General features: G+C 38.5%; 1 protein-coding gene across 1 annotated transcript in view; it reads left to right on the top strand.

Annotated features, from left to right (window-relative positions):
- The window catches only part of SHTN1 (shootin 1), a 67,289-nt gene that overhangs the window by 20,129 nt on the left and 34,364 nt on the right, over window positions 1-12,796 (top strand). Inside the window, exons 4-8 of the mRNA XM_074875381.1 lie at window positions 1,816-1,910; window positions 4,045-4,213; window positions 7,510-7,607; window positions 8,577-8,658; window positions 11,313-11,407. Of these exons, the coding sequence (XP_074731482.1) occupies window positions 1,816-1,910; window positions 4,045-4,213; window positions 7,510-7,607; window positions 8,577-8,658; window positions 11,313-11,407 (539 nt within the window). The remainder of the gene's footprint in view (window positions 1-1,815; window positions 1,911-4,044; window positions 4,214-7,509; window positions 7,608-8,576; window positions 8,659-11,312; window positions 11,408-12,796) is intronic.

Genomic DNA, 12,796 nt, shown 5'->3' with positions numbered 1-12,796 from the left:
TGGCTGCTCATGTTTTGTAGAACTTGTTTCTTGCATGGAGCTACTGATTTGACAGCAAACTCCAAAGTATTGCTGGTTTCCTTTGTTATTAGCAAAAACGTTAGTTAATATTGACTATCAATAAAGCTGCATAAATAACACTTGTTAATGGCCTGCTTTTTCCTATCCTAAAGTCCTGGTTTGTAATCATTAAGATGACCTCTGTATATCAAAGATGACTTAAATAACTCTTCAGTATTTAGGCAAAAGTCTTGGAAGAGGACAAGTGGCACTTTCTACCCAGTGGTATGAAATCACTAGTTTTTAAAGCTTATCTTCATGAAAAAGAAAGGAGATACTAGAAAAAGTCCTCCATATTTACACTATATTCTTCCAGCCATGTTCCTACTCCAAAGTAGTGTTCAGCTGTGACTAGTCCTTTCTGCACATTGAAATCCTGACACTGGGCTGAAAAGGAATCTATGCCATGAAGTGACTTACAGAATTAGGGTCCAGGCTGCTGCTTAGGATGGGTAAGGGTGCCAGGAGCTAAGGAGGAGTCGTGTCAATGACCAAGGTGCTTGCCTGAGAGAGGGTAACTATTGTTGGGTTTCCTGCTTTGCTCCAGATCCACTGTGCAACTTGAAGCTTGTCACTTAGAAGATGACATTCTACACTAGTTAAGTACCTATGTACTGCTGGAAGCTCATGGGAAATGCAAGCCAAAACGCATCTGTGTTTTTAAATGCCCTCTAACTCACATTGGTATCCTCTGTATCCATTGATATCCATGGTATCCAGCTGTGATGTCAAATACAGTAGCACAGTCGGGTATTTCAGATGCAGTCAGACAGCTGCCCTGGTCTCATGACAGATTGGGTGTGTTAACATGTGAGTGCTGGTGTCTGAGTCTGTGTAGGACTGTGAGGGCAGGGTGTGAGACCACAGTGCTTATTTTAAGGCATGCTCGAGCACAGAGAGGCTTCAAATCAACAGTTTGGAGTCACAGCCATATAGTAATACAGAACTTGGGTTGTTCACCTGAGGCTGTCAAAAAATTGGGCAAAAATTGCTGAGTTTCTGTCAGGATTGCATCCATCAGGGTGTATCCCAGCTGCTGCAGGTAGCTTTGAAGCTGATGGGGCCGAACCAGAAGAAGGAACTGTGCTGTGCTAATGATTTGACTTCAGTGGAGCATGTGCTGTAGGAGGCACTGCAAATATGGAGGCTTTGGTTGCTTAGCTCCTTTCTCCATTTCCTAGCAGACTTGCCACAAGCCTGTGCTATATGTCCATCCTACAGCTTTTCTTGTATGGTGTGCTTACTGAGTGTGATGATACTTAAAATACTACACAAACCTGAAGACTGGAAGGTGAAAATAATCTTTGTAAGACACCTGAATTAATCTTGCTGTTTAAAAATATCGAGGTTTCAATCTTCTGAAAACAGCGTCCATACCAAATTTTCAGGAGGATTATGATGGCAATCTGAAGGGACAATCTTAATGTTTGACTCTGATTCCTCAAGTGTTAATGAAATAAAGATGGTGAATGATGATGGTCAGGGAGGCTCCTGCTTGTCTTCTACTTCCATAAGCTAATGTTCCAGTTCCTTCTCTAATGCTGCAGACATGGCTTGAGAGAGTTGCTTAAAGCAATGAGCCAAATATTCAGTGTTAAAACAGTTCCTGTTCATGGAGGTTATCTAAGTATGTGCTTCCATGTATTTGAAATGCTTAGATAGAAAGTTAACAGAAAAAGATGTAATGATTCTGGTCATGGGATGCATGTGTCAAATGCAGGAAAATACTGACTAATTTTGAAACTCTTCCTCTAGTTTCTCATATGGTTATTGAGGAAGTAAACTGTATTCAGAACCATCTTGAAATTGAGAAGACGTGCCGTGAAAGTGCTGAGGCTTTGGCTTCTAAGGTGAGAAGAATTATGGTGATTCTGTTTCATTTGATTTTTTTTTTATTAACTTGAGATTGTATGCATGTCCCATATATGTTTTTGTATAATTTTGAAGATCTGTGAAATGGTTTTGAAGCGGTAAAAACTGTAAGCCATATGTGAGATGCAAAATACAATTCCTGCCTTTAAAGAAAAAAATACCCATTTTAATTTAGTTTCTATTTTGGAACAGTAAGTCATGGACCAGCATCTTGATATCTGTTTTTTATATGCATTTAGGTTAAATGGAAAACAAGTTTTAGAACTGTCCTGTGTGAGATATAAAACAATAATGAGCATTTCAGTGTCTAAATCAAATGGAAAAAGTCAACCACTGCATTACATTTCAGGTGATTGTTTATGAAAGCAAAGCGAGGGCAGGGGAAAGGTGACCTCCGCTGCTCTGTTGATTGCGTCTAGTCTGATGAATTTAGCAAGTGTGTAATTTTCTATATTCCATCTCATCAGAAGTGCATTATTATTAAAGAATGTTTTTATCTCTCTGTTATATATTTTTGGTTGTGTAAAATGCATCTGAGCCACTTCATCAGAAAATGGATTACAGCAATTTTGAACCAAATTTCATTAGCAATGCTGACTGCCTTTTTTTTTTTTTTCTTTTTCTTTTTTTCCCCCTCCCTATCCCCTGCCCAAAGCACATCCTTAGACATGGTAAAAATCACACCAGCAAGAAATCACTTTAATTTAGATGCATTAGCAATGTACTTTCTGGAGGTATTTACTTAATTGTTCGCATAATGACACTATATTAGAATGCATAAGATAGTCAATCAGCATATAAGTAAGAAAATGAACATATTTATGCAACTTTTCTTCTTCTCTGCACTTTTCCTGTAATGCATGTACAGGGGCAGTTTGAAGACTAGCTTTAACCTGTGGGGCTGCTTTGCCAAAGCTGATTTGTTTGTTGCTGTGAGCTGACTTGCTCCATTTCATTCTTTGGGAATGAGATTAAGAAGTTTTTGAGTAAATCTCTGTGGTTGGGGAACTGAGAAAAAGTGAGATCAAAGGTGACTGCTCAGGTAAAAGTTCAGGGTCAACCTAACTGTACAATATACATTTTATTTGAAGGTAAATGTTGACTTCAACATATTTTATGTCATTAGCAGAAAACTGAGCCTCATTCTAAGACCTGAATACAGGGAATGCTTGGCTGGTGGGTGGGCAGTCACCCCAACATACATCCGAACACCACTGAGACTGTGCTGAGCTTGCTGAGAGCTGCTGGCATGGGGTGTCTAGATGCAGAACAGTGAAAGAAATGGTGAAAGTGAATAATTTGGAGCAATCTCTGTTCAATTTTTGCTGGCAAGATCTCCTTGATCAAGATGGAGATGCCTTACAGAACTTCTGTATCATCCACCAACCAGGCATGTGTTTAAGCGTCCAGCCCAGAGTGGTTTCTGACTTGTGGTTTGACCCATAAAGAATTGGTTTATGATATGGCTTTCATTTTGCGTGTGTTGACTCTACAGTACTAATTCCTGAGAATTGAAAATAATTCAAAAGAATTTTGAGGTAATTCTATCGTGACTGGTAGTATAGTAGTTGTGGTGTTTGTAGTTTATAAGAAAAAAAGTGCATAGGAGGAGGTAAGAGTTTTTATTTGACCAATTGATATAATTGGCAAAACCAGATGAGCTTTCAGGAACACAAGCCCTTTTTCAGGTCATTCAGTTAGGGCTCCTGTTGATGTTGGTACATGCTTAAGGGTAAGGGTCTGAAGTAGCTGTGTAGCATTAAGTAAATGCTACTGTGAAGACTGTGTAGCATTAAGTAAACTTGATAGCTGATTTGATTTGAACCTACCCAGGGTATTTATTAATCAGAAGTACCAGAGAGGAATGAAGGTCATGGATGAAGTATCGTGATGAATTCAGGCCTCCTCAGAGGAGAAAGTGGACAAGTTTCCCATCTTCAGACCATTTTAATATTGAATGGAGCTTTTAATCTAATGTTACTTTGTCATCTTTGTTTGATAGATCTTTTAATGATAAGGGAAAAAAAAATACAGTTGACTTTTTTTTTTCTTGCATGGCAGCTCAAAGACAGACTAACTAGCTTCTTACTGTTTGTGCTTTTTAACTTTCAGCTGAACAAAGAAAATAAGACCTTGAAAAGAATTAGTATGCTTTATATGGCAAAACTGGGCCCAGAAATTATCACTGAAGAGATTAACATTGACGAAGACGATTCATCCACAGATACAGAAGCTAACTCCGGATCATGCAATTCTGTGCATTGTCAGCAGCAAATAAAAGGTGAGCGCTGGTGCTGAGCCTATGTCGCCATACAAGGCAAAAGTTGTCTAAAGAATGGCAGTATTGGTTTGGACCAGAGATCCATCTGGATCCGAGTCATGATTCTGAGAGTGGTCGTCAAAGGATTTCCAGGAAAGACTGTAAGAACATGGTAGGCTTGTGGTGATACTGTGTAATGTATATGGTGGATATACAGCCTGCAAAGCAAGTTACAATGCAACAGGAAAATGAGGTCTACACAGCTAAGAGAGTTCAGTGTTACTGAGTCAGTAAAAGAAATACTTCCTCAGATCCTTAACAAAGTAAAAATTAAGCAGAAGGACAAGGTTGCCTTGGTATTGCTTCAACTGCAATGTCACTATTTCAAAGCTTGTAAGACATGACTCTGCATTTCTGTTTCCATTGTATACATTTGTATGCACAAAAATCATTCATATTGCAGAGCTACTACCAAACAAGCAACTTAAAACAGGACTGTTGTACTGTGTAAAACAGCAAATCTTGGGAACGTGGAAATACACCGCTAAGAGAAATCTGTGCTTTATTCAGAAATTTCTGGTTATTTTTTGAAAGGCAATTTGTATTTCTATAATCCAAAATCTGCTTTCCTTTCTTGACTAACTCTGATGAAGTCGTCATGATTCTGTATGTTGTTATATCATAGTATCCCAAAAAGAGGAATGTCCACATTCTGCATTTGGTGACAGGGAGAGAGATTAAGTGGTTTACTTTTTAAAAAAAAGCTTTCATTTTTTTTTTCTGGTAGTAAGTTACAATAGCAAATGATGTCTGAGTACAGCTTTCTTGAACTTTTGGCCTGACCTTGTTAATTGTTTTCTGTTTGAATGCAGCAGGCTCAGTGAAGTGGTACAAAGTATCACTGAGAAAAAAGAACAAGTGTTATAAAAATGCTTAAAAAAAAATCCCATCCAAGAAATCAGATGTCATAGTACCCTTCTATAATAAGCAGTTTTCCATCCTATAGATGTAGGAAAAGAGTCAGAGAATGGTGTGATCCACACCGTGCAACCCATCTGAATTGGAAATAAGACTCAGTAGTTCCTCCTGTCTTTTACTGGAGAGAGATGTCAAGGGTACGGTTAAAGATAGCAAAGACTCGGGCTGCAGATCAGAGGAGAACGTGGTTACGAGGGTAGCAGGGTCAAATTAAGAGAAATATTCTGGAAAGGCTCTGATGCATATGCTTTCTGTCTTGATGAAGAATTCATTAAAGAACAAAATGTGGTATGTTGTAAAGGATCTAGAACTCCTTGTTTCTGCTCCTCTCTCTGGCCTTATTATTTAATGTTAATGACCTTACTTTGAGAAGTGCTGGGTATTTTTAAAAGCATTGGCATTCCATTTGCTATAGGAGAAGATATTCCATCCCTGTGCCTGGAGAGAAGCGTGTGTGTGTATGGTAGCAAGAGTGATCTGATAACATGTACCAAAAGGCAGCGTTAGGGCTGTGTCCCTAGCGTGAGCTGAGCTGTGTGGCGTTTGTCTTCAGGGAAAAATCTGGAGTTGCATCTTGGACTATCTGCTAAGTGAAAGATCATATGCAATGAAAGAGGCGTTTTCAAAACTCCCCTTCATGCTTTGTGGTGTTGCCCAAGGTGAAATCTCTTCTATGCATGTTTATAATTCCAAATGTTTGTGTTTTGTGGTGGATGTCTTGGAAGCCTTTTAGCCTTCTCACGATTCAACAAAATACTGGATGTTTCTTGGAATGATTCTTTCCCCCCCACTGCTTTTCTGTAAGGATATACAAATAAGGTAGTACAGTCTGAGTCTCTTTGAGTAACACCCTCTCATTTATTAAAGGGATAAAATTTTTTCTCTCGAATAGCAAGAAAGAGGAAGGTATCTCATACATTAGGAAAGGTGACAGTAAAGCTGTAGTTCCTAATGCAAGTGTAGAGTGGTCTCAGAGTGGTACCTGAAATTCATTTATAGGTTTGGGGTTTTCTTTTTCTTTTTAGTTGTCCTTTTGGATATAACAAGAACTGAAAACTCCATTGTGTTGATCAAGCAGTTTAGTGCACACCCTATATCTGAAAGGAAACATTTCTTGTACACATTTATAAAGATTTAGGTTTATTGATATACTTTCTTCTCTGGATAATGAGGTTGATATATGTACTGTAAGACCTGACTTAATCCACTTACCATAAATTTCAGTGAGACTTGTCCTCATTAATTTCACTGGAAAGCACAAATCCATAAAACAGATGATTTGGTTCCAGAATCTTCTGGGAAAACAGGTCTTTTTATTTACTTTAGAATGTGTATGCCTTTAATTTGGAGGAAAATAAATCTGAGGCTCCTGAATTGGGAGGGGGAGGCTGGGGTAGAATCAACATTTTCAAGATGTGAGACCAAACAGAATGACATCCAGCATGTCCTCATCATCTGCAATTGATTAGCAACAATTTTCTCAACTCATGGCTGGTATTCAACAAACAGCAGTGCTATGAAATACTGGAAGCAGGTGGGGAATGAAAGCACTTACTGAAAACTAATATATATCAATAAATTTATATTTTTGTGGTGGTTTTATGTTAACCTAAACCTTGATATATTATGTATGCAAACTGATCTCCTGTTAAGAAGTGATTATAATCAAATGTTTTATTCTATTGTGAATTTAATTTATTTCATATTTTGATAATTAAGGAACAAAAATTCTGAGGGGAAAATTACAAGCATTAGCTCTTCCATCAGTAAAGGTTATATTCTGACTCTGTTCACATAATGTTACAAAGACTATAAATTGGCAGCTGTTCAGGACAATTTCTTCAGTGAAAACCTCCCAAGTATTAACTGCCTGTTGTTTTGTTTATTTCCCTTGTGACAAGAACTCATGATCCAAAAAGAATTGAAGAGCATTAATTTGTTTTAAAGGACTCCTATTAAAAATTGCTTTCTGCTACCTCCATACCAGAGTCTCTGTGATGTGACAGTCTCCTGAGTAGGACTGAGGACACTCTGTGGTGGCAGGATTGGCCCCATTATAGCAGGAAATGAATCATTCAGAATGCAAATAAAGACAGCGGTACTGAACAAGGCAGCTTACCTCAATAGAGTAAATCTGAAACTGTGGCCCTGTTGTAGATCTGTTACTTGACACTTATGTGAAATTCCTAAATTATTGAGGATGTACCTGGAATACAGCTGATTCTTTGTATACAGTTAAGGTGTTTCATACTTGATTGTACTTGAATTGCTATGACATTTCCTTTGTTGTTTTCTTCCAAGAATAAAATATATTTTTCATTTCCTTCCTCAAACTGTAGAGCTGCGAGATCAAATCATATCTGTTCATGAGGAAAAGAAGACCTTAGCCATTGAACTGGAAAACCTGAGGTGCAAACTTGTAGAAGTAATTGAAGAAGTATGTATTGTACCACAGAAGGCGAGACCATGTTAGCGTGTAGTCAGTACTTTCTGTATCTAATTTTGCTAAAAACCCTCAGTTGTGAAGTTAATTGAATACTATCTAATCGCAAGTCCTGCCAGCCTGCCCGTATGATGGACCACTTAGGGCATACATCTAGAAGGGGGCCTTCTACGTCAGAGTCCAGTCTGCTGCTGTTGCTGGCACATGACTTTTCAATATCTGTTCTAATACCCATATTATAACTCTCATCTCTACTTCCTGACAGCCCCTCACCCATCACAGCCTGAAGGTTTTTTTGGACTTCTTTAAACCTGTAGATGTGCAAGCAATGCTTCTGGAGAATGTCCAGTTTAATCACTGGTGCTACTTCATTGAGCATATCCTTGAGTTTAGCCATTGGCAGTGCCCTGTCATGGTAATTAGACCAGCAAATTGGCTTTTTGAGCCAGCAGCTTCATTCCTGCTTGAAAACTGGATAAGCCATGTACTGATGCAAATCAGGACTTAGTGGCTCTTCCTGTCTGTGCAACACTTGCATTCAGAAAGACACAGCTGACAGCTCTTGGACAATAAACAGAGCCCAGGAAAAAAAGCAAAACAGCACCCTGACTATATTAAAATGCAAACATGAAGGGCAAGCTAGTAACTTTTCAACCAGGTGCTATGGCGCCTCATCCTGAAAGATTCCAAAGATGTGATATTTGCAGCTGTGACTGGTACGTGCCATGAGAATGGGCCATGGGAGCACCGTGTGAAGGATTAGTTCATAACCCTTTAATGCCATCTGCTATGGGGTCTGAAAGTTGGGGTAAAAATGCTTCCTATCCCACTGGAAACCCTAAGATCAAGCCAACCCTAAGAAACAGAATTACTGAAAGCAAAATATTGTTTGCATTATGTCTTGCTAGATGCCTTATGCCACTAACTAAAATACTCTTATTTTTGATCTTTACACTTCTCTAGGTGAATAAAGTGAAAGAAGAAAAGGCCGTTTTGACAACAGAAGTTAGTAAGCAGCAAAAACTGTTGGAGAAATGTAACAGAGGTGTGTGGTCTCAGCAGGTTCTCTTAACAGTTTGCTACATCCTTTGCAGAAGCTTCAGAGCTTTTATGTTGTAGTACAAATAGTAGGTTACAGAACAGTGACTGTGGTCCAGATCTGGGACTCGGCCTTATTGTTGCAGGCACTGCATTAACACATGGACTATTCTAGACTCTCTCTACTCCAGGAAAATGTGACAGTGTAAATAGCAGGTTGAATGTGAGAATAAGAAAACTTTTTGCTCTGTGGCACAAGTGGTAAGCTAGGACAGGAAGGCAGTCCTTCACAGAGATGGAGTTTTAACTTTAATCTCCTATTTTCCTAAATCATTACATTGCCTTCCCTTTAGCTGGGACATAGATAATAATTTTGACTATCTATATTTTGGATATATCTGTATTTTGAATATCTATATTTAATATCTATAATGAATATTTCTATATAATTAATATCTATATTTGGGAGAAACTTGTATGTTCAGAGGATGATGGGGAAAAGGCAAGAGTTCTGGGAATGAGATAAATAGGATTTCCAAGTTATGGAAGGAAAGCAGGGACTTTCCTTTCCTGGAAAGAGATGAGAAGTAAAACCAGGGCAGTGAAAGTCTAAAAAGAGATGGGGCTCAGAAAAGCAAAGCTTTTGCTTAGTGAAGGTGAGTGCCTTCACGTGAGAAATGGTTGACCCAAAAGGTAATTCAGAGGGGAGGGTAAAGACTTTAGTGCCTTGGATTACTTGCTGATTTAGCCTTGTAAAATTAAAGATTGTTTGGTTAAAAGTCTCCTTGGCTGTTTCACGTTTTCCTGAAGTGGAAGACAACAGGTCTCGCCTCTAATGCCTGCCTATCCTGATGCATTACTTGTTCTACCTTCCAAAGGCACTCGGCACCTTCAAAGCACCTTAATAATACATTCTGGAGGTCTTCAGCTGCATTCCCAGTTATTCTGATTTGTCTTCAAGTTGTTCCTTTGCAGTTGTGTTTTACTTGCTTACCTACAGAGGAAAAATAAAAATCTCTTTAAGACATCTTCCAGGAATTCTGAAACATTTGTCAGGGAGTGGAGGGAATGGCCAGGGCTGCCATTTTCACACAGAAGGACCCGTGGAAATAGCCCAGCTAAATAGTGAAAATACATGAGAAAAGTGCAATCTTTGGAGTAGTGAAGACTCCAGTCATGCCATGGCCTTCTGCCAATAATATTCTCTTTTTCTTTCGAAAAATCAGTGTAGTCCATGTTTTCAAGGAAACAGCTGAGTTTTGAATTATGGAGAAATGTATGAACTTTTAGTGGGAAATTATTTTCTCTCTTTTTCCTTTACTGTCTAGTAGGACAGTGTCTTATCTTCTATGAATGCTTCTCTCAGCTTAGGGAGAGGAGCTTTGCATAGTAGGGTATATTCTGTAGGTTTCCACCAGGTGTTCATTTCTTATCTCTTCCATGTGTTTGCACTATTTGAGTCTATGACAGGAAGTACTTGAAGACTTAAAACACCAAATTTTGGATAGGTTGATTAGACAGACCAGCTTTTGATGGGATAGTGTGGCAGATCAAATGTTTCTGAAAAAAAACAACCCTTTATTTCACGTTTGCTTGTTTTCCAGGAAGGAGGGGTTATACCAGCTTAGGTCCTAATGCACAGGCAACATTAAGCAGGGTTTTTTTGTATGCTTGAAATGAGCTACCAAGGTATCTATTCAATACCTGCTGCATTCTGTCTATGTGTCTTAGAGACGTGTAATCAATACATTTCAGTCAGAGTTGGTGAATTTGTCTTGAATCTTCCTAAGTATGGGTTGTGGTTTTTTTTTTTTTTTTGGTTTTTCTTTTTAAATTAACGTCATTTTGAGAGTCAGGTGGTCTGGGATGTGTATCCCACACTGAAGTACCACTTATTGTACGTAGCTTTAAAAACTGTTATGCTCGTCTCCAAAGAAGCAAGGAACTTACATAGGACAGTGTTAGTTAGAAATCCAATGTCATCATCCTGCAAACTAGTCTTCAGCCAGTAAGAGCTAAAGCTTATGCAAGTGGTCACTGAGACATGTTAAGCATAAATGATACTTGGATACTTAAAAATGATGCTTGTCATCCTGTATTGAGGCCTGTTCAGAATGGTTTGAGGAAGTGTGCCCATGGTTAGCTTTAGCCACCCGTACGAGCCTTGCTTTTGTGAGCACAGTTTAAATACATGCAATACAAAATTGCTTTGCTTTCTTCTTGATGCTCCTTTAAATGTCTGTTGTAAAGGGACCCATCAAACCTCACTCAAACTAGGCAGGCAAATACAGGTACATCCAAAATAACATAGTAATCTTTGATAGATTCAGCAAGGCCCTCTCAAGGCTTTGATTGCTCACACCCAAGGAGGCAAAATACAGTCTGTGCTACATGTGTTACTGGAGTTTTGAGTCTGGGCGGGAGGAGTATTGCTCTATTCAGAAGATCAGTAATTGTGCATCTATATATACTGCAGTTTAGAGCAAACAGGACAAATACTGCAAAGGAGACTATATGGAAATGTAAAACTAAGTTATACCTTCATTCAAGGATTCATGGTGCTGGGGAATAACAGCTTGTCTGGGTAAATCAAGCAGTACTTTTATCTTGTTTTGATCCATCCCACTTTTACTTCTGATGTTGTTTTATTCTTATAAACAGTGTCTGTACTGGCAGTAGAGGAATATGAAGAGCTTCATGTAAACTTTGAACTGGAAAAGAACCTGCGGAAGAAAGCAGAGTCATTTGCACAAGAGGTGAGTAGTCAAAAAAAGGATCTTGTAAAATGAAGACATTGCAACTGGGCAAAAGCCTACCAGCTTAGATGACTTGATTTCAAGTCCCAGCTCTCATACAAAAGATGTCTTTGAATGTCCACATAGTACTTAGCTAACTTCTGTACTTTATCCATAAAATGGGTTTACTATTTCAACAGCATTTATAAAACACTTCAGAATTACCCATGCAGTCTTACCTCTTTCCTCTTTTAAAGCGTCTTTCCTCTTTTAAAACGAGGCTTTAAATTTGTAATGGGCTTAGTCAGCCACAGCATTTCAATGTGGTATATGTAGTGGTTGGGTCTGGGAAGCATTAGCTGCCTTTCTAGTGATATAATTTGAAGCACTGTGTTTTTTCTGAAAAATATGTGAACTCAAAAAAAAAGTGTTGCAAAATATAGTATTAGTTAAGGTTTGTGCAAGTGTGGCTGCTATTTAACATATGCCTTTTGAATAACCTAGTGCAGGGAGCATTCAAGCTGAAAAAAAATTGTTTCTGTGTTCTAGAAAAGGTATAAACTCCCAAAGAGGAAAATGAGTTACTGGGTAGTATTATGGAATGGCTGGTGGTTGCTCCAATGGCTTGTGACTGGCAATGTTTGCCTTGGAAAATGCTGACACTCTTTCATTCTATTGATAGACTGAAGCCCTCTTAAACCATGAGTTTGGTTTTGTTTTTTTTTTTTTTCGCGCTCATGTGCTTTTTCTGTTTGCACTCTGGATGTTGAGAGCTCTGCACTTGGGTTATATTTTCAAGCTTTTCTATCCCAAGCCGTGCATCAATATTTTCTTTAATAAAAGTTGAGCTTCCTAAGTAATCATTTTTCAGCAAGTTCAGGTTTGAAGAAAGCTATTATGTGTCAAAATTACATGAGTCATCAGTACTGAAATACTGTAAGTAAGGGAAACATCTGATATGAAGTGGATTTTAGATTTTGAAACCGTGGCTGCCAGCAAGCAGGTATTTAGCCTTCAGGAAGTCAGCTTTGTCTGAGTAGAGAGCTCTTTTGGTTTTTGTCTTTGCTGCTGCTGATTCTCCCAAAAAATTTAAAAATATATTTGATAATTCCTGTACATCTAACTGCATTCAGTCAGTGATTGTAAGCAAGGGCATATATGCATTTTGAACCTGTATGGAAACAGACTTACTGTGTTCTGTTAATCTTGTGGTTTTTTGCTGGGTATTTGGATATGAACAGAATCATATAGCAACATTTTAAACAACATGAATGTTGGGGGGGGATTGAGAGAAACTAAACAAATTTGAAAATCTGGAAGCTAGGGGTGAAGAAGTTGATGAAGATGCTTGCATTCGCACTCACTTGCTTGTGCCTGAGAGTGGGGTCTCTCTGTGCCATGTACGAAGGT

The sequence above is a fragment of the Strix uralensis genome, chromosome 7, assembly GCF_047716275.1.
Source record: "Strix uralensis isolate ZFMK-TIS-50842 chromosome 7, bStrUra1, whole genome shotgun sequence".
Lineage (NCBI taxonomy): Eukaryota > Metazoa > Chordata > Aves > Strigiformes > Strigidae > Strix > Strix uralensis.
The sequence above is the reverse complement of the archived record's forward strand: the minus strand, read 5'-3'. Positions and strand labels throughout refer to the sequence as shown.